Raw genomic sequence first — 25,746 nt, 5'->3', positions numbered from 1 at the left:
CCTATACTGCAAGCCCTATTAGATTCTCCGCATGCCTTTTTTGCCTGCGTTCTCTCTCTAATGAGGTCCCTTATTTGTCTGATTACTTGTCTTATTTTGTAGAAGCTCTTTGGTGATTTAATCTCCAACGTTTTTCTTTGTGTATTCGAGAGAGCTCGCGATTCAAATTGCTGAACAATTTGAAGCTTTAGGATCCGGTGTTGGAGTAAAATGTGCAGTGGTGAGCTTGACTAAGTCATATTTACATGCATGAACATCTCATTTTCACCTTCAAATGTAATCCAAAGGGTTGATAACCACTTGTTAGACAATGGGTATTTGTAGAGACGTGTCTTTAGAACAGGGTAGACCGTGTCAGAATTGAAACAGTCATATATGATGGTCTAATTGATCCCAACTATCAATAGATCCAGCCTCGAGGTCTGTGTACCAGTCAAAATCATTTCCTTTTTGCGAGCGGACAAACTGCTTGGCGAGATAATCTCCATAAGTCCCAACATTATTGCACGTCCCAACGAAGTGCGCCACTTGTCGCTTTGGATTACCTTTACCATCAAACTGTTGAAACTTTGGAGGTCTATAACCAGCAGGCATCTTCAACATATCGACCCTTGCAGTGTATGGCTTTGCATATGTAAGGGAGGACTTGGCAGCAACTTCATACTTGTTCTGATTGGTTCCTTCAATGAACTCCTTCAGTTGATCGATTGGAATCATCCCTTCATATGAGACAGAGATAGCTTTAGCGGATGCTACTTGTCTTGGGGGAGAATCACTCTCTGGAACTTCTAGGAGATTGCCAGGTGCGTGGGTAGATTCTTATTCCATCAAGATTCCTACCCTATCTATTAGCTTGTCGACTCTAGCATCTTGATTTTGCATGCACTTGGTCAAGCCAGCGATTGCTTCCGCCAAGTTTGCCAACTGCTCCTCCACAAATAAAGTGTTTGTCACCATGGCTTGCATGATTATCATGGACGATGGATAGTAGCATGGATTTTTACATAGATTGATCCTTGATTGGCTCACGCTATGTGGTGTAAGTGGCAGGATCCATCACTTGAAGCATCATCATCTTCCTTCACAGCAGAGTGCTTGGATGCATAGAGGTCAAGCAGAGCAAGAGTTTTCTTGATCTTTTCAGCAACATCGCTTCCTCCTTCGGGTGCGTTTGTGGAAGATCTTGCTCCTTTTGAGGGAAGATCCGAAAACAAGGGTTGATGCGGATGATACTTGGGGTGCTTGTTGTCCTAACGAGCTTGCTTTGCTCCTCGTAACTGGTCCAAAGCTTTCAAAGGTAACATCGAGGATGCTTTCCACATCAGCATAGAACCTGGAATTAGCAGCCTTGGTGGAAGTTGAACTGGAGTTGATTTTCTTTGAAGCTATTTCAATGTACTTGAACTTTGGTGATTGAAAAGTTGAGATAAGAGGTAGAGATTGTCCCACTGGGCGTGCCAGGATTTGTAGACAATAAATTCGCGTCAAGAAAATAAAATCAAGACCGAAAAATATTGCAACAATCATAGTATTTGATTTCAAGTAATATGAGTGTTACAATCTCTATGATTTCTCTGATTCTACTCTTTCAATATAAATTCAAGGGCCTTTGAGCTTGATCTTAAATTTGAATTTGATTTATCAGTCACGAACACTTTAATTGTTGCCACGAATTGTATCACGAACAAGTAGCCTCGATCTTGAACGCCTTGTATTTGATTTGACTTCGTTCTTGATCTTGAATACTTGAAATTTGTGTTGAAGTGCTTGAATGCTTGAACACTTGCAGTTTGCAGAGAATTGTGTCCTTTGATCCACGAGCTCCCTTGTGTCTTCTTGTTGTAACTTCTGTCCCTTTTCTGGGTTGTGAAGACCCCTACTTATAGTTGGTAGTGTGTACGCAGACCTTACCCCTACTCCATCGGAGTAGGGAGGCTGTTTTCGATAGAGTTTCGGTTCATGAAGACAAGCAGTAATGGCATACCGATAAAAATAACAAAATAAGCTCACAAAGATATTCAAGAAAAATATTAAAGGTTTTAATTACCCTTTTATCCTTTCTAAAAAGTTCTCTGACTTTGCTTTCTTCCTGCGATATTCAAGCAACAGGTCATGAATGCGACATGCCTTGATCTTACCATCAGAACTCTTTTTAGCAACAGTCACTAGGTTTCTGTCAATAAGATTTCGTAGATAATCTTTTGCTATATCCTCCAACAGCTTCTCTGTTTGAGTTGTCACAAAACCTTCGGATATCCACAACCAAGTTAACTTTGAGACTTGAATCTCTCTATCCTCTAGAAATACTTTAAAATACAGAAAGCAGAGTTTCAAATGATGAGGTAAATTTTCGTAACTAAGATTTATTGTGCCTTCTGATTGAGGCTGAATTTGTTGACCTAAATTTGTAGCCAATTGTTCCCAACAATATTTTTTCTTCTCCATTCTTGCGAGGATACCTGCTACCAGAACAATTGAAAGAGGTAGCCCTCCACACTTTTGTGCTATTCTTTCACCAACATCCTGTAAGGCTCGGGGGCAGATATCTTCATTGAACACCTTATTCTTTAATAGCATCCAACTTTCAGCATTAGACAGCAATCGAAGAACAAGGGGATCTGTATCATGTGCATGAGAGGCAACATCACAATGCCGAGTCGTCAGAATAATTCTACTTCCCTTGTTGTCATCTGGGAAGCATAAATGTAAATCATCCCATGCATTAGTATGCCAGATATCATCAATGAAGATAAGGTATCTCGTGCGTATTAATTTCTTCCGAAGTTTATATGCTAATACATTTTCAGCCTGTTTCTCAAGTTCAGCCGTCTCACCAACAAGATCACCTAGAATGGTTAATAACATGTCCTTTCGTGTATATTCTTGTGAGACACACATTTGGGCACGTATATCAAAATGAGAGACAACTGACTGATCAAAGTATAGTCTGTTTGCCAAAGTTGTCTTTCCCACTCCAGGCATCCCAGCAATAGAGATGACATCAAGCTTTGAAGATCCTTTAGTTAGTTTATGTCTTAGTTCGTCCATCACATCCTTACGGCCAACCAATTCTTCGTTCATGCCAGGAATCCTAGCAAAATGTGAATAAGTATCTGCATTGGTAGCATCTGTGGTGTTATGCACAGCAAAGTCAAATGCATTCTTTTCTTGAACCTCTGCCACCTCTGCCATGAGCATTCTAATGTCCTCTCCGACATTCAAGATCCAGATAAGAAGACTCCAGTCAGGAATATCTTTTTTCTTACAAGCATCAAATATATATTCCACCTCATACACCAAACCAATCACGTGTGTTGCAAAATGTTGAAGTCCGCCATGCTGTTTTACAACAGCTTGAAAGCACATAAGTTCTTTCTGGATTGTCTGAAGTTGGCTCTTCACAGAATCTACTGAATTTGAATAGAGGCTTAGAAACGTCTCCTTGTTGTCTAAAATGAAATCAGCAGAGCCTACTCCATCAATTCCAGGTAAGTTGAGCTGAAGGAGAAATGTCTTTCTGGTGATGAGGTAGATCATTGCTTGCATATTCTGAATTTTACCTTGGAGATCAAGAACTAGTACGTTGTTCGTTTCCCCCACAGCCGTGCCTTCCTTCTCCTTCTCCTTTACAATTAATGAGTAAACCGGAAGTCCTGCATCAACAATCACAGAGTCGATATCTTGAAAATGAAACTCAAGGGCCTGTAGTTTGGTGAGATTGTCTCTCAAGAAGCTGAGCATCTCCTGAAGTTTCTTTATTGCTACGTTATTACTAGAAATTGGTAGTTCTTCCAAATTGTGTAAGAGAGTCTCGAGAAATCCAACTTCACAATCGACTACATACTTAATCCTGATAACGGGATACCATCGTGACTGTACTAACTTTAGAGCTTGCAGGACATCAATATAGATCATGCAGATAGTTGGCTCAATAGGTTTAATTTTGCTTCCGAGTATATTAGAAAACAAGGAATTCATTTCATCTAGAGCTGAGTCCTCACATTCGTATTCATTACTCGGAAAATACAACCAGGTAACCATTATTGTGTGCCAAGCTACTTCTAAAACGTGACCGAAAAAGTTGTGTTGGCTCCGAGGCTCTATGCTAATGTCTGAAACAAAGTAGACAAAAGTTTTAAGGAATTTCAACTCCTTTAAAGCCTTTTCAATTTGACACATGAGTCCCCCAACACAAACTGGTGAACTTGGATCATTAAATTTCAGTAAATCACTGAGATTGTCTGCGACAGTATCAATGAATTCCATGACAAAATTGGGAACAACAAAACCATCTTTGTTGGCTGGAAGTTGTAATGCTGTTTAGGGAGAGCTGTAGTATAGAGCTCTGATTTGCAATTTAGCCCATCTAATTATATATTGCACACGATTCATAACATAAGTAAACAGTTTACTCCATGGCCTTATTTTCTTATAGGATAACACTCTGAGATCAGCTGCAGCATATTGAAACAAGGTTTGGAGATTATACGAGTCATTTATGAAGCACTGCAGTTTGAGAGTAATGTCTAAGAATTTGAGATCCTTTTTAAGGTACATAAAATCATCCTTTGTATTCAGATATGAATGTTGAAACTCATAGAATGAACCCCATTCCTCTTCTATCTGCAGCATAGTTTCAAAGAAATGAGATTCCTTTGAAGACAGATATTCTTGTTTAAACACACGGAAAGAACCACATTTCTCCTCAATCTGCTGCAGAGTTTCAAAGGTATCAGATTCCTCCAAGAACATAAAGAAAGAACCACATGTCGCTTCAATCCATTGATGGATTTCAAGGGGATGGGATTCCTCTGAAGACAAACGGAACGAACCCCATTGTTGTTCAATCTGCTGCAGATTTTCAGGGAGATGAGATATCTTTGGAGACAGATATTTCTTCCTTGAAGACATCTCCTTAATCTTTCCGGAGAAATTATGATAACAGAAGCTATTAAGGAATTGAACTTCAACTGAGCTTTTAGATCAGACATTTGACTTAGCCCCTTAAAACTACATTAAAAATCCTTGAGAGGTTTCTGTCATCTTACTGCTACATTTATACTTTATTAGTTGCTTCAAATTTGACCACCCTGATTGTGACCCTCAATGAATTTCTATAACTAAAATATGCTATTGACTCTTCTAAGGTAAGTTCTATAAAGCGGTGGTTAGACCGGCCATAATGTATGGAGTTGAGTGTTGGCCCGTTAAGAACTCACATATCCACAAGATGAAAGTAACAGCAATGAGGATGTTGCGGTGGATGTGTGGGCACACTAGCATAGATAAAATTAGGAACGATGATATTCGGAAGAAGGTGCATGTGGCTCCCATTGATGACAAGATGCGGGAAGCGAGGCTTAGATGATTCGAACATGTTCAGAGGAGAAGCTCAGATGCTCCGATACGGAGGTGTGAGCGGCTGGTTGTGGAGGGAACGAGAAGAGGTAGAGGACGGCCTAAGAAGTATTGGAGAGAGGTGATCAGGCAGGATATGTCGAGACTCCAGATTTTCGAGGACATGACACTTGATAAGAAGATGTGGAGGTAGAGTATTAGGGTTGTAAGTTAGGAGTTAGTCGAGTCATGCCTTATTTCGTACCATTGTGGGACTGGCCATGTAGGATTTTTGTCTAAGATAGCTAGTGATAATGTTGTGTCTTACCATTTCGCTTTTCAGTGCATGTCCTATTTACTAGCTATCGCTTTTGCTTTGCATCTTTCTTCTATATTTCACGGTGTTCCTATTTTTCTTATGATTGTTATGGTGATACTAATATTTACTAATATTATCTCCCTTTGCTTTGCATCTTTCTTGTGGATTTTATGGCGTTCCTATTTTTCCTATGATTGCTGTTGTGATACTAATATTGTTTCCTTTTTATCCTTTGTCTTTTTATTTTTTTGAGCCGATGGTCTTTCGGAAACAACTTCTCTACTCCTTCGAGGTAGGGGTAAGGTCTGCGTACACACTACCCTCCCCAGACCTCATTAGTGAGATTTTACTGGGTTGTTGTTGTTGTTGTAAGATTCAAAAGACATCACAAAACTGTGTAGTAGAGGATTTTCACCCTGCTTAATTTTTCAGATGAATTTTATTAGTGAATTCGAGAAGAAATATGGACCCACTATCCATCTAGTGGTTCATACCTGATACTTCATACCACTGTCTTAGAAATATGGACACAAAATTACACGTACAAGAGGAAAAATAAGTTATATTTATTCTTTCTTTACCAATAATAATATCAAGGACAATTGACTTTAAGGATAAAGATCAAGAGATAAATCTACAACTGTAATCGAGGTTAGAATCAAGATTAATGGGAAAAATAGCTACTAGAGATTAGTGTAGCCATTCTCCGATGATAGCAAGTCTCCGATGAGAGAAAAGAGAAAATGAGTATGTTACAATTTGACCCACTAGTTTTTATCCTAACTCCCTTTTTCATTGTTGCCATATACTTTTTTATAATGATATAATAAAGAGTATCAAAATCTTAATTAAGTATGGTTTTTAGATTAAGATAAATAAATATTCACGTAGATTGCCACGTGGCAGATTTTAAAAATAATTTGGAGAGTGTATTACACTCACTAGTAAGAATGCGACGAAGGGGTTTTATTATGAGGGGATATAGTTCAGGGGGTCTTCGGCATGTAATAGTTTAGATAGGCAACTGACAAAGGTTGTATAGTTTAGGCGGATTTTAGGGTATTACCTCTTAAACTTACACTTTAAGTATTCTGTCATGGTTCTGCTCAGCTTGAAACCTTTAGACTCCACGGTCTGTCTCCACATCTCTAATCTCGCATTAACACCGTATCGCGTCTCGTCAGTCAAAACAATATCGTCTGCAAATAACATGCACCACGGCACCTCCCCTTGGATGTGGCGAGTCAGTACGTCCATCGCTAGGGCAAAACAAAAAAGGGCTGAGTACCGACCCCTGATGCAACCCCATCATGACCGAAAAATGGTCCGAGACCCTTCCCACTGTCCTCACACAGGTCTTCGCTCCCTCATACATGTCCTTAATCACCCTAATGTAGGCCACAGGTACCCCTCTAGCCTCCAAACATCTCCACAGAACCTTTATCGGAACTTTATCGTAAGCTTTTTGTAAATCGATGAACACTATATGCAAGTCTCTCTTCCTCTCCCTATATTTTTCCATTAATCTTCTAATAAGGTGAATGGCTTCCGTAGTCGAACACCCTGGTATAAACCCAAACTGTTTCTCGGAAATAGACACCTCTCTCCTCACCCTTAGCTCCACCACCCTTTCCCACACCTTCATAGTATGACTAACCAGCTTAATACCCCGATAGTTGTTGCAATTTTGGATATCACCCTTATTCTTGTACACAGGAACTATCGTGCTCCATCTCCACTCTTCGGGCATCTTTTTTATCCTAAAAATGACATTAAATAACCTAGTAAGCCACTTCAAGCCCGAACTGCCCACACTCTTCCAAAATTCCACCGAGATTTTATCTCGCTCTGCCCGTGCTCATCTTACGCATAACCCCCATAACCTCCTCAACTCTAATCCGCCTACAATACCCAAAGTCGCAATGACTCTCGAAGGATCCCAAATCACCAAGAACAATGTCTATGTTCCCATCCTCGTTCAAAAGACTATGGAAGTAAGTCTGCCATCTCCGACAAATATGCGCCTCATCCAACAAAACTCTATCTTCTTCGTCCTTGATGCACTTCACTTGGTCCAAGTCACATGTCTTTCTCTCTCTCACCTTGGCTAGCCTAAACAACCTCTTATCTCCGCCTTTACCCTCAAGTTCTTCATATAAACGACTAAATGCTGAAGTCTTAGCAGCCGTAACCGCTAACTTTGCCTCTTTCCTAGACAACTTATATCACTCCCTATTTGACCTCTTCTCCTCCTCCTCGTCAATGCTTTCCACTAGTTTCTGATACGCCTCTTTCTTGGTGTTCACCTTTCTTGGACCTCTCCATTCCACCATAGGAATATTAATAGGTCTACACGAAATAATAGTACATAAAACATTAATTAGAAGAATAAGAATACATTTTAATATCAACCATCAAGTGGATAGATCAAGAAGTATTTGTTAAAACAAGATAAAATGTCTCGAAAAACTGAAGACAGCTCATTTGACCATTGGTCAACTCCAACTTTTTTTCTTCTGCTTCCTTGTTCCTTGAAACAAACGATAACAGAAAGAGAAACTGTCAACAACTTGGTTCTAAATAGGAAAATTCAAAACTAACATTAGAAGAACACATGACACGTTTTTTTTTTGGTGAGGTATAACCATGCGCTACTCGTTGGCCAAACTAATATGGATTCGCACCGTACGTTTAGGGACCATTGAAGGGGAGCGCTCGCTACCAAGAGTTTCTCCATTTCTAATGCTCAAATCGAACATCTAGTTAAGAGTGGAGGATCTCATCCACTCCATTGCATCCCTTGTTTGTTGAAGATAACAATTTTCAATTAGTTCACATTTGAAAACAAGCTAACAAAACATATGTTTTGATGTCCAAATTTGTGTAGTATCTCCTATTGTTTAAACGGAGATCAGATGTAGAACTAAAGCAAATTTAATCCGGTAATCTATTTGTTTGTCCAAACATTTTTCAAATCTAAGAATGGATAGACTTTATAGTGTTTGTTTATTTGTAATTGTTGGGCTAAATTAGTCTAAAAATATTTTTAACATGGTGTGACAATATTCATTTTGGGCTAAACTCACACAATTCTGAATCTGCTTCTTTGTACTGTTCTAGGGCCCTACTAGCAACTATATATTGACTCCAACTATTGATTCCTCCTAACTTGTCTATTCACATTCCAACTATATATTGACTCCTCAACATTCTTTTAAAGTTACTAATCTTTTCTTCTTTTTGTCTCAATCTTTTTTCTGGTTGCTTCTGCTATAGGCTACAATTTGTTCCCTATACTAGAAGATGAGAAATTAGAACAGGACCTTTCTTGGATTTTTTTATCTTGCTTTCTGTTTGACCCGGCCTGAATACACTGAAAGAATTTCAGGAAGTGCTGGTGATGTTTTGGAAGATAATCCAGTAGGAAGGTTAAAAGTTTATGTATATGAGCTTCCCAGCAAATATAACTGTCACGACCTGGAATTCCCATCCTCGGGACTGTGATGCTAACATTTCACTTGCTAGACAAGCCAACGTTAGAAATAGTTCTTAGCCATTTTTAACAATTCAAATTAAATGATAACCAAAAAACTGAATAAACTGAAATAGAGTGAGTAAACCAAAATAACAACGATATCTAGATACAATCTCAGAACTGGTGTCACAAGTACATGAGCAGCTAGAGTACTACAAATAATAGTCTGAATGAAAGCATAACTGTCTGAAGTGAAATAAACAACTAGAGTAATGTAGAATGGGATTTCAGGGTTGCGAACGCCGTGCATATGTACATCAAGTTTTCGTCAAGCAATCAATCCGAGCAATCTACCGACCACCGCTAGGACTGACTCCAAAATCTGCACAAGAAGTGCATAGTGTAGTATGAGTATAACTGACCCCATGTACTCTATAAGTGTCGAGCCTAACCTCGACGAAGTAGTGACGGAGCTAAGGCGGGTCACTTACAATAACCTGTACACAATATAATAATATTAACAATAGGAAAGAAAGACATGAAATGACGGCAAAGCAATTAACTGATGAAAACAAACTCAATCCTCGGAATCAGTGAATCTAGAAATATCAGTCCTCAAAATCTTATATGAAAATACTGAAAGCTATTACAATGCAACAATGTGTACAACACACACAATCCGTTGCGGTGCGCAACTCGATCCCACCGTACAAACATAATTCTCCCTTATTTCACCATATCAATATCAAGAATAACACGTAAAATCTGTTGCGGCGCGCAACCTGATCCCACCATATAATCAGAATCAATATCATAATCATCCCTTGTTTCACCATATCAAAATCACATATAAAATCTGTTGCGGCGTGCAACCTGATCCCACCATATCAATATCAAATCCTCCCTTATTTCACCATTTCACAACCGATGTGGCGTACAACCCGATATCCATAAGCAAATTCAATAAATGTAATCAATTCAACAACTCAATTCACAAGAATCTCTACGATTAAAGAATATGAAGCAAAGCAATAAACGAACCCCGAACCAAATCAATGAATGCTACAATTAATACAAAGCGACAAGACAAGCCAAATATATGACATTTAAAGTGTACAAGTAAGACAACTAAGGAAAGTAGCAAGTTACGACATAGAAGGCAATTAAAACATGTAACAATTACGACACAGAATAAGATAATTAATGAAATACAGGAAAGCATGGATACAATTATTTTGACGGCGTATATACACTTGTCACCTCACATATACGCCGTTACACACGTAATTCACATAACATATAACTCAAGGGTTCCTAAGTCCCTCAAATTAAGGTTAGACTCAACACTTACCTCACTCCGCAAGCAAATCAAAGCTCAACCAGGGCATTTCCTCTAAAATTCGCCTCCAAACAAATCGAATCTAACCAAAATCGACTTAATATCAACAAACAATGCTAGGGAAATCAATTACAATAGAAAAATTAAGATCTTCACACTTTTCCCAAAAAGTCAACAAAAGTCAATCCCGGGTTCGCTTGGTCAAAACCCGAGATTCAGACCAAACCTCAATTACCCATTCACTACCGAGACCGATTATGTGATAAGTTTCGAAATCCGACCTCAATTTGAGGTCTAACTCTCAATTTTACAAAACCCACCAACTCTACCCAAATCCCTAATTTCTACCATTAAAATCCTTGATTAAAGTTGCTTACCAATATTTTTGGGAAGAAAATCCTCTTAGAAAATCGCCTCTAGGGTGTTTAGGGTTGAAAGTTTGTGAGAAATGAGCTAAATCCCGTTTTTTCCTTCTTTTACCCAGTTGTGGATGTCGCAATTGCGATATCTTGTTCGCAATTGCGAGAAAGAGGTCGCAAATGTGAACCTTTCTCAGAAGGCCAGTCACCGCAAATGTGACGTTTTGGTCGTAAATGCGAACCCATATCCCTCGCAAATGCTGACCATTCCTTCGCATTCCGGTTTCCCTTGCCTTTCTGCTATAGTCTACACTTGTCCGTCCAAATGGTCGACCTTGCCATCAAGTTGAGTCACTCGATCCTTGAGTGTTTCCTTAACAACAACCGCCGCTGACAACACTCCACTGCTATCTTTATGTACATGGTACAACAAGAAGAGAATTAGTAGAATATGCGAAGATGCGACTCTGCCTTCGCAAAAGTAGCAGCTGCAAGTTCGCAATTGCGAACAATCACATTGCAAATGCAAGACTCACCCAATCCAGCCCATGCTCGCAAATGAAAAGCCTTGTTCGCAAAAGCGAGGCTCGCAAATATGAGCCAGATCTCTCAAATGTGAGACCTGCAGCAGAGCACCAACAACAGTGAAGGCATGAACTATTCTCCTAAGTCTAAAATCACTTAGTAGCCTATCCGAAACTCACATGAGCCCCTCGGGCTCCAAACCAAACATGCACACAAGTGTAATAACATCATACGAACTTGTTCGCGCAATCAAAACACCAAAATAATACCTAGAAATATGAATCAGACATCAAAATAAATGATATTTTTAAAGAAACTCAAGAACATGAAATTTTACAGTCGGACGTTCGAATCACGTCAAATCAACTCTGTTTTGTACCAATTTTTGTAGACAAGTCATAAATACTAAAATGAACTTATACCAAGTTTCGAAATACGAACCCGGTAGTAACAAAGTCAACATACGGTCAAACTTAGAAATATTTTTACTATAAAAATGCTAGTTTTCGGTAAAATGAGTCAAAAGAAGTTAGAGACTTCCGAATTCTTTTTCGGGCATACGCCCAAGTCTTAAATCACGATAAAGACTCACCGGGACTGTCAAAACACTAACCCGGATCCGTTTACACAAAGCGTTGACCGTAGTCAAGTCAAATGAGTTTTAAGACAAAATTTTACATTTTCTTCAATTTCACATAAAAAAATTCCGGAAAAAGACACGATCTGTGCACACAAATCGAGAAAAGCTAAACAGAGCTATTCGAGGTCTCGGAACACAGAAATGAAGGCTAAAACTGAAAATGACCTATCAGGTCATCACAATAACAAGAAATCCGTGCAGAGAGATTCGCGATGCCTCAATCACATGTTTGCAACCGAGATATATATGCATCGTTTCCTGTTATCCGGTCCTGTTCGAAGCCTTAATTCAGAGGACGCGGATTGGTTTTACACTCCAGTTTACACAACTTGTGAGTACTTGACACCACATGGTCATCCTTTACCTTTCAAGTCACCGCTTATGATGAGACGCGCGATTCAGCTTATTGCTCTAGCTTGCCATATTGGAACAAGCCACAAGGCGCGGATCACTTCTTTATTGTACCACTTGATTTTGGTGCATGTTTTCACTTTCAAGAAGAGAAAGCTATTGAAAGAGGAATTCTTCCGTTGCTGCAACATGCTACCTTAGTTCAAGCCACTACTAGAAATTCGGTAAAAATCGACCAAAAAAACCAACCAACGTTGGTCGGTAATGGCCAAAAATCGACCAAAACGCGACCATTTAAGTGTGGACGGTATTTTTGTTGTCGGAAAGGAATACCGACAAAAGTTGGTCGGAAATTACCGACCAACTTTGGTCGGTCAATTAAATTCAAAAAAAAAAATATTGCAAAAAAAACCAACCAAAGTTGGTCGGTATTTTAATTATGTAATAAAAAGATTCACCATCTGGGAATCGAACCGGGGTCTGTACTGTGGCAGGATACTATTCTACCACTAGACCATTGGTACATTTTGCTTTAAGATTGTCTTTTATTTGATTTATACTCTTTAATTGTATTTTCGTGCGAAAATAACCGACCAAAGTTGGTCGGTTTTATTAAAAAGTAAAATTACCAACCAAAGTTGGTCGGTTTTTTTAAATGACCCGGTATTTTTCTTACAAATCCTCTCTTTGATATTTCTACAGATCATCCAACTACATACTACGAAGACATGCAACGAGCTATCTTTTGCTTGTGCCCTCTCGGATGGGCTCCGTGGAGTCCAAGATTGGTTGAAGCTGTTATATTCGGATGCATCACCGTTATAATAGCAGATGATATTGTCTTGCCATTTGCTGATGCAATTCCATGGGAAGATATTGGATTGTTTGTAGCAGAGAAGGATGTTCCGTATTTGGATAACATTCTCACTTCTATTCCCCCACAAGAAATATTGAGGAAGCAGAGAATGCTCGCAAATACTGCAATGAAGAAGGCAATGTTATTTCTACGACCTGCTCAATCAGGTGATGCTTTCTACTAAATCTTGAATGGACTCGCTCGTAAATTACCTCATCACAAGTTGATATACGGCGACAACATCTTATTAAACTGGACTGCTGGTCCAGTTGGTGATCTAAAACCTTGGTAGGATCGAGCTGCATATGGATAGGTGATTGCATTCCTTCCTTAGTCTCAGCGTCGAACGATTCTTCTGTATCAGAGGTGATAAATTTCATCACAAGTGTAGATTTTAATTATGTGGGAGATCCACCAGTTATCATATCACATTTTGGGACCTAAACGTTTTACTCATTAAAGGTTAAGCTTTCATAGACTAATCCATCTATATTAGGACTAGCTAAGAGTCTCACACAGATTTGATCAGAAAGATTAATTCTTCTTCATATTCAATTAGGATTGGTTCTGTATTATAGGATGGAGACAGAATTTGATATAACTGAACAGAAGATGGAATCCGTATGTCCATCTAAAAAATGGAAAAAGAAGAGCAAAGGTGAAGGAAAATAGTAATTTGGTATCTTTTCTGATGTTAATTTAGACCAACCTAATGTCTTTACATATGGATTTGATTTTGTTAGTGAATAGTCGAGGCTGCAAAAACTCAAAACTAGCCACAAGATAAAAAAGAGCAGCCCAGTGTATAAAGTATTCCGCGTTCACGAAGGGTCGGGGAAGGGCCGCACCCCAAAGGGTGTGATATATGATGAGTGGTGATTTTACCATTTATTCTAGTCTCTTTTCTTTAGTTTTTGTGTCCTTTAATTATAAAATGAGGTGATTTATGGTGTGTGTTGTTAGATTTTTAGGGACAATGAGTCTCGAAGAGAATTGAAATCAAATGAAGTGGAATTAAGCAAAAGAGAATTGAAATAGTGCAAAATCCTTTAGCGATTTCGAAACACAGCTCGCTTCTGCGAGTGGAGGGCCGCATCTGCGCAAATTATCAATTTTCCACTGTGACCGCATCTGCGGTTGACAATCCATCAGCGAAGCCGCTGTTGCAGCGACATGTCCGCATCTGCGGAGTAGGCAGTTCTCCACAGGTTGCGCATTTGCGAAAGGAAGTCCGCTTTTGTGGAGCCGCACCCGCGATACACGACCTAATTTTCAAGTGCTATTTCACTTGAAAAACAATTTCATTTTTTTTTAAATTTTATAATTCTTATGTCCAAACGCCCACTAAGATATGCGAAAAGTTAGCATTGATAGTATCATGAAATTAAACTTGTACTCTCTACAAACTCTATCTCAATTTTATAATTTCGAACAATGACATTATCAATTAAAATTTCTTTTTCTCAAGGTTATTTGCTCTTTCCTAAATATACAAGCGTCATTGTTTTTCTATTTTAATGTACATATCATATAATATAGAAACTTCAGCATCATGATTGCAATGTAATATTTTGTTTTTTTAATTATTAAAAACAACTAAGATAGTACAAATTCCCACGACTACAGTAAAACGAATATGTTATTTAGAGCCAGTTTAAAATGAAAATGGATCTACAAATATATTCAAAACAAAAATGAATCTACAAATATTTGACACATCGTGTGCAAATGGTAAAATAACGATTAGATTATTTCATATTCCATGGATACTCTATACAATAATAGAAGTTGAATTTATAGTGTTCTACGAGAGTGTTAGATGAAGGTGATTTAAGTAAGAGTTCACCTTATATATTACAATGGTGAAATTGCTATCATAAATAAATATATTTAAGCCCATGGAAATGCTCCTAAAGAAAATTTGGAAGGTCACACCTTTTGTAGAAGCTTTAACACTTTGAAGCCCTTATAAGGCACAGTTTTCAGCCCTTTGTGGTTTTCTCCTAAACAGTTTTGAATTTCTTTCTCACTGAAAAATACAAATATGACGAAGAAGTCGAAATCTTACAATCATTCAAACAAAATCTTCAATTTTTCTCCTAAAATAAGGAAAATGAAGTTAGAATGGTAGTAAGTATTACTTACAAAATTGTACGTAATATTGTAGTTTGCAAAATCTTAAGTTTTTATTCATTCATACATAGATTTAGATGATAAAATATGAGTTGTACCAAAGTTTCCAAAATCAATATTACTACAAAAATAGCTTTGAACACTTAAAACCCAAAAGCCTACTGAGAGTTCACCACAAACATTATTATATATACATATAAAGACACTAATGTCACGTCCTTAGTATTTAACTAAGTACATGTGCGATATTTGACAACTCGCTCACACGATCTTACACAACTCGGTCACGATCTTGCTTAGCCAAGTCAACCTAAAATACTACATTCAAGATCGCTAAGGGAATGTTAGATAAGAAAGACAAGAGAAATTTGCCAAAGGAAGCTTTTTATTGTAGAGAACTTGATTATTTTGCTTGATGAATTACAAATGAATGACCCCCTTTATATACTAGTCTCCTAGGGGCTAATGATTAAATAATGATTATTACATAAATCCCTTATTATTTACAAGTAAGACCCCTTTCTAGAATTTTTTACATAGCTAGAATCTTCCAAGGACTTTCCTAGCAAATCCATAGAGTTCTAGGGTCTTCCTAGGGAAACCTCTATATTTTTCTAAAACTTTCCTACGAGTTCTAGCCTCTTTCCCATGTAAGCTTTCCATATGGAAAAAATATATGCCAAGTGGAACCTACGTGGCGGGTCATGACACTCTCCCCCAACCAATTTTGTGCCGCCCTCGGCACAAAACATCGACACGTACGCGCGCACCTCCCCTTGGCATCGCCGGAGATCTTTGTCTATTAGCCATGATGCTCTATGGAGTGGTTCGCCTTCCCTTATCACAAGGTACTGGTCACCTTTCTTCTTGCCCCGTTTGTACTTTGGACGGCTAGCAACGATGTCCTTGATCCTCCGCCCATCGGATACCTCTCCTTGCTCTTGGCCTGAATCTCCCCATGAGTCGACCAAGTCTAGAATCTTCTCAAGCATCGGGTCTATGCTTGCACTCCCTATCCGGCTGCCCTCCGTGATCACAACTTTGCTAGCAAACTTGACTCCTCTGCTTGGTGCATCGCCTAAGTGCAATAACATTCCTTCACTTTGTAACTCGCCATCTTTTTCTTAGACCCATGTCCGTTATGGGATGGACCCTTGCCATTACCCTTGTATACCTCAGCTATGCCTTTCCCATTGTCCTCGTCATGATCTACATCACCCCTCTCAGCATTGCCTTCTTTGGACTTGGCAGGCTCCATCTTGAAGTCAACAAGCGACTCGGCTACCGCTATAGCCTCGTCCACATTGTCTACTTGATGTCTTCTTAACTCTTGCTTTGCCAAATTTTGCAACCCATTCATGAAGTAGAAGAGGGAATCTTCCTCGGACAACGACGGGATTTGCAGCATTAAGGTAGTGAACTCGCGCACATACTCATGAATTGTGTCCGTCTGTCGGAGCTCCCTTAGCTTTCGCCTAGCCTCATACACCACATCATCGAGTAGAATTGTGCTTCAACTCCTTAATGAACTGCTCTCACGTCTCAATCTTGCATAGACCTTTTTTCCATGTTGGCACATTTCCGATGTCACCCCAGAGTGGCAACCTTGGTCAAGTACATTGAGGCGTTGTGTACCTTAATAACTTCGTCATCCTCCTTGAGTACCTCAAAGTACTTGTCCATCCTCCAAAGTAATTCTGCCACCTCGCGTGCATCCCGTGCACCGACATACTACTTTATCTTAGGACCTTTATATTGGTCCCTTTTTGCAAGTACCACGCCCTTGGTAATTCCGACCATGGTTCCCTACAAAGCTTCCTCCTAGCAATCTCTTGTATTTTTTTCTAACATTCCTTTAGTCATAACCTTTACTCTGATACCACGTTGTCACGTCCTTAGTATTTAACTAAGTACACGTGCGGTACTTGACAACTCGCTATGATCTTACACAACTCGGTCACGATCTTGCTGTGCCAAGTCAGCATAAAATACTACACTCAAGATCGCTAAGGGAATGTTAGATAAGAAAGACAAGAGAAATTTGCCAAAGGAAGCTTTTTATTGTAGAGAACTTGATTATTTTGTTTGATGAATTACAAATGAATGGCCCCCTCTATATACTAGTCTCCTAGGGGCTAGTGATTAAATAATATTTATTACATAAGTTCCTTATTATTTACAAGTAAGACCCCTCTCTAGAATTCTCTACATAACTAGAATTTTCCAAGGACTTTCCTAGCAAATTCATAGGGTTCTAGGGTCTTCCTAGGGAAACCTCTATATTTCTCTAGAACTTTCCTACAAGTTCTAGCATCTTTCTTATGTAAGCTTTCCATATGGAAAAAATATACACCAAGTGGCACTTACGTGGCATGATTAGGTGACGGGTTATGACACTAAACTATAAATAGAGAGAGCACTTTTTAGCTACAAATTTGAAAGAGAATTTGTCAATATAACATATTTGCATTTCAGCAATTGATTTATCTAAGAAAAGTGAAACTAATTACAGACAGTAACCTCAACTTCATTACCATCATCTTAACATATTAGGAGGAAAGAGTGATTTTACTGTTGTGACTAAGTGATTTTACTGTTATGACTTGTGACTATGCGCCTGTGGTTTATTAATCCCAAGCTTGCTGAGTTGTTGGTCGGCTTCGTTGCTGCATATGCCATCTTTTCTAAGAGTGGGAAAAAAAGTTAAGAGCATTATTTCAACGGGAGACAAATGGCAATATGCCATTATGATAGGCTATAAGTACCTTTGTTTTAAGTTTTGATGATCTAACAAACTTAATGTCAAGAATCAGATGAGGAACCTGATCCATATTGGTCCACATTCCCAAGCGCATGTAAACAACCAGACTTAAGCTGGAGATGTTCTTCAGTACCTCAAAAGTTAAAGAATCAACAAGCTGAATATATGGTCTTCAGTTCCCCTGGTGATTGTAGTAAGTTAACTCTCCACAACTGTAAAGTGACTGACTGCACACGCAACAGTACAACACAGTGCAACAGTCACCTCAATTGGGAAAGACCTTGTACCAAAGTTGCTTACATCATTCAAGTGATATCATCAATGCTATACCAAAATTTAACCAATGACAAAACATCACTTAAATCTCCCTGAGAATTTACTCAAGCACTCCAACAGTGATTAAGCCTTCAGTCAACAATTCTCAAGTGCATCAAGAACAAAAAATAACATGGCTACAGACCAGTTCCCATATCAAGTGATTGTATGTCCTTAGATGAGTTGTAACTTTGTTAAAGTTCTCAGCTGTAATACCTACTTAGCTTGTTTAGAAGCATTGCGTAGGAAACCCTTTGTAAATCATAAACCCCTGTGTTTGTGTCTTAGCTAGAGTTAGTCGAGTTGTAAAGTCTTTGTAATAGAGTTATTACAAAGTGGCTTGTAATAAAGTGTTATAAGTTATTAAGGGATTAAGAGGTTAATTCCTAGGTTACATAGGTTGTAATCTTAAAGTTGCTCAGTAGTGAAGTTAAAATCCTACAAGGGTAGGTCGTGGTTTTTAATCCCGTTGAGCTGGAAATTTTTCACGTAAAATTCCTCCTGTCATTTACTTACTGCAGTGTGCGTGGTTTCCGTGGGAACTTATAGAGAACCTAGTTCTCTATATAGTTTGGTGGACCATTAAATTCTATCAATTAGTATGAGAGCAGGTTCTTTCTATCGGGTTAACACCTAGAAAGGATCCTCATGGATGCTCCGCCAAACTTCGAAGAAAGCCAGTCTACTTACAAACTACCAAGGTTCAACGGCCAATATTATGGATGGTGGAACACTAGGATGCACGACTTCATCATGGCTGAAGATTCAGAGCTATGGGATGTTATATGCGATGGATCCTTCGTTCCTACCAAGAATCTTGGTGACCCAGCTGTAGTCATTCCCAAGACAAGATGATGATCGAAAGGCCATAGAAAAGAATTTTCGTGCAAAGAAATAGTTATTTGTGGCATTGATCCTGATGAATATAATAGGATATCGACATGCCAATCATCAAAAGAAATATGGGAGGATCTTCAGACAGCTCATGAAGGAACAACACAGGTCAAGCGATCAAAGATTGATATGCTTACAACTGAATACGAGCTTTTTAGGATGAAAGATGATGAATCCATCCAAGACATGCACACTCATTTCACCTCTATCATCAATGAGCTTCACTCTCTTGAAGAAATTATTCCAAGAAACAAGCTTGTCAGGAAAATACTTAGTGTCCTGCCCAACTCTTGGGAAAGCAAAGTGAATGCTATTACAGAGGCAAAGGACTTGCAGGAGCTAACCAGTACTGAGCTTGTCGGTAATCTAAAAATATATGAATGAAGAAGAAGAAGGATAATGAAAGAATAGAGCCCAAAAGGGAAAAGAAAATGGTCCTCAAGACTGACAACAATGATTCAAGTGGTGAGGATGGTGACATGTCTTACTTGACAAGAAGATTCTAGAAAATGATTCGCAAGAATAGAGGCATTCCAAAAAAGGGCAGTTCTAGCAAGCCAAACAATTATGACCTCTGTCATAAATGTGGCAAGCCAGGACACTTCATCAAGGATTACCTTCTCCTAAAGCAAGATCAGTACAGAAACAACTTTGACAAAGCAGCCAAGAGGAACCCGGTTCTGGATATACACTTCAAGAGAAAGAATGCCGCTGAAAACGTTGTAAAGTAAGCTCTTGCTGCATGGGGAGACTCCTCCAGCGAATTTGAAGAAGAAAATGATCATGGTGATAGTTCAATGATGACAGTAGAAAGTGAAGCAAATGAGTATGACTCAATCTTTGCCTTGATGGATCAGTCTGATGATGATGAATATGACGACGGTGATGGGGTAAAGTTTCTGGATGTTCAGAGAAATCTGAAATCTTATGCTCCTAAAAAATTCATGTCTTTGGAAAATGTGTTAATTGATGCTTTATCATAGTCTTATAAATAATAAAGATGCTTTAACTGTGGAATTAGGAGAAGTAGAACAGACCATAGATGACCTAGTAGTCGTTGTAGTTGATTTAAAGGAAACAATTGAGAACCTGAAGAAAGAGAAGGATACCTTAGATAAAAAAAATTACAATTATAGAACATGAAAGAGATGACTTAATGGACGTTGTGGTAGACCTAAAAGAGACCATTGAGTGTGTGAGAAAAGAAAAAGAAGTCTTAACTGAGAGGGTTGCTAACATTGAGCATGAGAGAGATGACCTATTAGTGGTGGTAGTGGACTTGAAGGAAAAAATTGAGGAACTTAAAATGGAGAGTAGGCCTGAAAATTCATAAAAGGGAAAGAAAGTTGCAAGTGAGGCACACATTAAGCTTGAAAGTGAGTTAAATTCAGTGAAGTCCAGTTTGTGTGTTGAGCTTGAGAAAAACAAACAATTTCATGAAGAACTAGGAAGAGTGAATAGTGACCTTGAAAAATCACTCAAGTGGACCTGGCCCTCTGATGCTATCACTAGCATGTACACCAACAATAGGGGAAACAAGTAGGGGATTGGGTTCCAAAGGGAAAATATTCCCTAAAACCCTCATAGCAAGTACATTACTGTACATAATAATTGGCTTTGCACTCACTGTGGCAACACTGGGTACTTTAAAGAAAACTGTAAGGCCAAATTTTAGTCACAACAGAAAAACAAAATTTTCGCTGAAAAGGTAACTACTGGTAGAGAACCTGGTCCCTCATATAAAAAATGCATGATGCCTGTTTGGACCAAAAGATCCCTCATTCACCCCTTTCCTCATTACAAGGGACCCAAACTTGTTTGGGTTCCTAAGTCTAACTCCTGATTTTCTTATGCAGGGAACAGTGAAAGGGAGAAGCCTACAATGGTACATGGATAGCGGTTGCTCAAAGCATATGACTAGAAGTACAAATGATTTCCTTTCACGTAAAGCCCTGCAAGGAGGGAGTGTATCCTTTAGAAATGGCAAGAAAGGATACATTCTGGGAGTTGGAAGGATTGGGAAGTCTCTCTCACAATCAATCAAAAATGTGTACTACGTGAACAAGTTGAAATACATCTTGCTAAGTGTTTCCTAGATCTGTGACAAGGGAAACAAGGTGGAATTTGTGTCAAAAATATATATAGTCACAAACCTAGTGACTGGTGAGGTGGTGCTAGTAGCAAAAAGATACAAAACAATCTGTGTTGTTGATTTTGAGTCTCTGCAGAATGGTGATCTCAGATGTCTAAGTGTTGTTGATGATGATGCTGAATTATGGCATAGGAGGCTGGGTCATGCAAGCTTCACGTTGCTGAACAAATTAGTCAGGAAGGACCTGGTTCATGGTCTGCCCAAGTCAAGTTTCAAAGATCACAAAGTGTGTGATACATGTGTAAAAAGTAAGCAAGTCAGATCCTCATTCAAGCCCAAAAAGGTAGTCAATATCTCAAGGCCACTTGATCTTCTTCACATGAATCTATGTGGACCCATGAGGGTGGCAAGCAGGGGAGGAAAGAAATATATCTTCGTTATAGTTAACGATTACTCCAGATTCACCTGGACTCTATTTCTCAGAACCAAGGATGAAACCTTTGAAGTATTTGTTGCCTTCGTCAAAAGGATTCAAGTGAAGGTGGGTAATAATGTAGCTTGCATCAGGTCTGATCATGGGACAGAGTTCGACAATGCCAAATTTGATGAGTTCTGTACTGAAAATGGTATCGCTCACAATTTTTCAGCTCCAAAATACCTCAACAAAATGGTGTTGTGGAGAGGAAGAATAGAACTCTTGAAGACATGGCAAGGACAATATTGATTGACAGTGGGATCACAAAGAATTTCTGGGCAGAAGCTGTCAATACTGCTTTCTACTTGGTGAACAAGTGCATGATCAGGTCCCTTCTGAACAAGACTCCATATGAACTGCCGAATGGAAGGAAGCCCAAGCTGACACATCTAAGGACTTTTGGTGTAAATATTTTGTCCTCAACAATGTAAAGGAAGCTCTTGGAAAATTCGATGCCAAAAGTGATGAAGGAACCTTTTTGGGATACTCATCCCAAAGCAAAGCTTACAAAGTATACAACAAAAGGACTCAATGTGTTTAAGAGAGTATACATAAGATCTTTGATGAATCTCACATCTCCTGTGAGAATGACAGACGTGTTGACCAAGATGGAGAACCTTTATTTGTTCTAGGTAAAGTTATTGACATGGCAAATGGAAAGGCAAGCATGATGAGTCATGTCAAGGAATCTAGTGAAGATGATGCAAATACATATCCATCCATTAGAGAGGAACCTAGTCCCACGATCACAACAACTGAAGCTGAAAATAGAGTTGTTGATGCAGTCCAAGGTACTCCACTTGCTGAAGTAAGAAATGGCCAAGAACCTCAGTCAGATATACCTGGGTCCTTTACAAATGAGATTCAGGTACCAAATTGGAAGCACAAAAGCTCACATCATCTTGACGACATAATCACCCCTCTTGACTCAGGTGTTCAAACCAGATCAAAAGCCAGAAATTCACTTGCCTTTTCAGCCTTTCTTTCCTAAATAGAGCCTAAAAATATCAAGGAAGCATTAAAGGATACATACTGGATCATAGCCATGCAAGAGGAGCTTTATCAATTTGAAAGAAACAAGGTATGACACCTGGTTCCTCGACCCGTAGATCGAACTATCATAGGGACCATGTGGGTATTCAAGAACAAACTTGATGAGTTTGGAAATATAACAAGAAACAAGGCAAGGCTTGTAGTTCAAGGCTAAAATCAGGAAGAAGAGATTGATTATGATGAAACATTTGCTCCAGTTGCTCGAATGGAAGATATTAGAATTCTTATTGCCTTTGCATCTCATATGGAATTCACATTGTTCCAAATGGATGCCAAAAGTGCATTTTTGAATGATTTTCTGAAAGAAGAAGTTTATGTCAAGCAACCTCCTCGATTTGAGTGTCATGAGCATCCTGAGCACGTGTTCAAGATGGACAAGGCATTGTATGGAATAAAGCAGGCTCCCCGAGCTTGGTATGAAAGGTTATCAAAGTTCCTTCTAGAAAATGGCTTCACAAGAGGGAAAATTGACAACACTTTTTTTCTCAAGAAACGAGGGAGGAACCTGCTAATTGTTTAAGTATATGTGATGATATCATTTTTGGAGCCACAACTGACTCTCTTTGTGAAGAATTTGCAAAACTCATGGGTAGCGAGTTCGAGATGAGTATGATGGGAGAATTAAATTTCTTCCTGGGACTTCAAGTGAAGCAATCTAAAAGGGGAACATTAATAAGCCAGTAGAAGTACATCAAGGAGCTGCTGAAAAGGTTTGACATGGAAGCATCTAAAGTTATTGACTCTCCCATTGCCACAGCTACGCGTCTAGACATGGATGAACCTGGTTCCCCTGTAAATCAGACCATGTATAGAGGCATAATATGATCACTCATGTATATCACTACAAGCAGACCATACATTGTGTTTAGCGTGGGTGTCTGTGCAAGGTTCCAATCAAATCCAAAGGAGTCTCACCTGAAGGCAGCTAAAAGAATATTGAGATATCTTAAAGGAACGCAAGACCTGGTTCTCTACTATCCCCGAAGTGACAACTTTGATCTTATTGGGTATGCTGATGCTGATTATGCAGGATATCTTGTGGACAGGAAAATCATATCTGGAATGGCACATTTTCTGGGTTCTTGTCTCATCTCATGGGGTACAAGTAAGCAAAACTCAGTGGCACACTCAACTGCTGAAGCATAATATGTAGAACCTGCTTCTTGTTGTGCTCAATTGCTGTGGATCAAGCAGCAGTTGGAGGACTTTGGAGTGTACTCATATTGTGTACCTCTCTTGTATGACAATACAAGTGCACTCAACATGGCCAAAATCGAGTCCAACACAAGAGGACCAAGCACATTGATGTACGCCATCACTTCCTCAGAGACAATGTTGAAAAATGGCTCATATGTATGAAGTTTTGCAGCACTGAGGATCAGATTGCATACATCTTCACCAAAGCCCTGAGCAGAGCATATTTTGAAAGAAATCGCCTAGCACTGGGGTTGATAAAACCCAACTGATGAACCTGGATCTCCAATGACTAGTTATGAAAGAAATGCAGGTAAATTTAGCTAAAAGTATTTTCTGAAAAAGTTTAACTCATTTCTATACCTTTACAGGTAGACACGCATGATGATTACAGAGCAGCTGATGCAGTGCAAGCTGGCAAAAGGGGTTAAGCTTACATTTGCAAGACCTTTTAGTGAACCTGGTTCTCCTGACACATGTTAGTAGCTTCTTTGTTTTCTCATACATAATTTAGAATGGAAAAAAACAATGCCACATCATCAGTGTGTCAGTCTCTTTACTTTGTGACTTTTGAACCCAAACGGCTCATTTGTTACTGAACGGCCCGACTACCAAAATACAATTGTCGCCTTTTCTTAACCGGTCCCTCATCTCTCAGGTGACAACTTTGATCTCATTGGGTATGCTGATGCTGGTTATGCAGGATATCTGGTGGACAGGAAAATCACATATGGAATGGCACATTTTCTGGGTTCTTGTCTCATCTCATGGGGTACAAGTAAGCAAAACTCAGTGGCACTCTCAACTGCTGAAGCATTATATGTAGAAACTACTTCTTGCTGTGCTCAATTGTTGTGGATCAAGCAGCAGCTGGAGGACTTTGGAGTGTACTCAGATTGTGTACCTCTCTTGTGTGACAATACAAGTACACTCAACATGGCCAAAAATCCAGTCCAACACAAGAGGACCAAGCACATTGATGTACGTCATCACTTCCTCAAAGACAATGTTGAAAAAGGGCTCATATGTATAAAGTTTTGCAGCATTGAGGATCAGATTGCATACGTCTTCACGAAAGCCCTGAGGAGAGAGTGTTTTGAAAGAAATCGCCTGGCATTGGGGTTGATAAAACCCAACTGATGAACCTAAATCCCCAATGACTGGTTATGAAAGAAATGTACAGGTAAAATTAGCTAAAAGTGTTTTCTGGAAAAGTCTAACTCATTTCTATACTGTTACAGGTAGACACGCATGATGATTACAGAGCAGCTGATGCAGTGCATGGTGGTAAAAGAGGTTAAGCTTACATTTGCAAGACCTGTCAGTGTGTCTGGTTCTCCTGACACATATTAGTAGCTTCTTTGTTTTCTCATACACAATTTAGAACGGATACAAATACTGCCACATCATCAGTGTGTCAGTCTCTTTACTTTGTGACTTTTGAACCCAAACGTCTCATCTGTTACTGAATGACCCGACTCCCAAAATAAAACTGCCGCCTTTTCTTAACCGGTCCCTCATCTCTCAGGTGACAACTTTGATCTCATTGGGTATGCTGATGCTGATTATGCAGGATATCTGGTGGATAGGAAAATCACATCTGGAATGGCACATTTTTTGGGTTCTTA

General features: G+C 39.1%; 1 protein-coding gene and 1 pseudogene across 1 annotated transcript; one reads left to right on the top strand and one right to left on the bottom strand.

Moving 5' to 3' along the window:
* Positions 1-369: 369 nt before the first annotated feature.
* On the bottom strand, positions 370-7,406 carry LOC104098621 (late blight resistance protein R1-A-like). The gene is made up of 6 exons (XM_070186994.1): positions 7,030-7,406; positions 4,413-4,948; positions 2,048-4,316; positions 1,747-1,859; positions 1,061-1,189; positions 370-719 (listed from the first exon to the last, which is right to left on the bottom strand). Exons 1-6 carry the CDS (start codon positions 7,404-7,406, stop codon positions 370-372), a joined length of 3,774 nt encoding a protein of 1,257 aa, XP_070043095.1.
* Positions 7,407-12,219: 4,813 nt separating this feature from the next.
* The window catches only part of LOC104098694 (probable beta-1,4-xylosyltransferase IRX10L), a 71,013-nt pseudogene continuing 57,486 nt past the window's right edge, over positions 12,220-25,746 (top strand).

Source organism: Nicotiana tomentosiformis, chromosome 10 (genome assembly GCF_000390325.3).
Source record: "Nicotiana tomentosiformis chromosome 10, ASM39032v3, whole genome shotgun sequence".
In the NCBI taxonomy this organism is placed as follows: domain Eukaryota; kingdom Viridiplantae; phylum Streptophyta; class Magnoliopsida; order Solanales; family Solanaceae; genus Nicotiana; species Nicotiana tomentosiformis.
The sequence above is the reverse complement of the archived record's forward strand: the minus strand, read 5'-3'. Positions and strand labels throughout refer to the sequence as shown.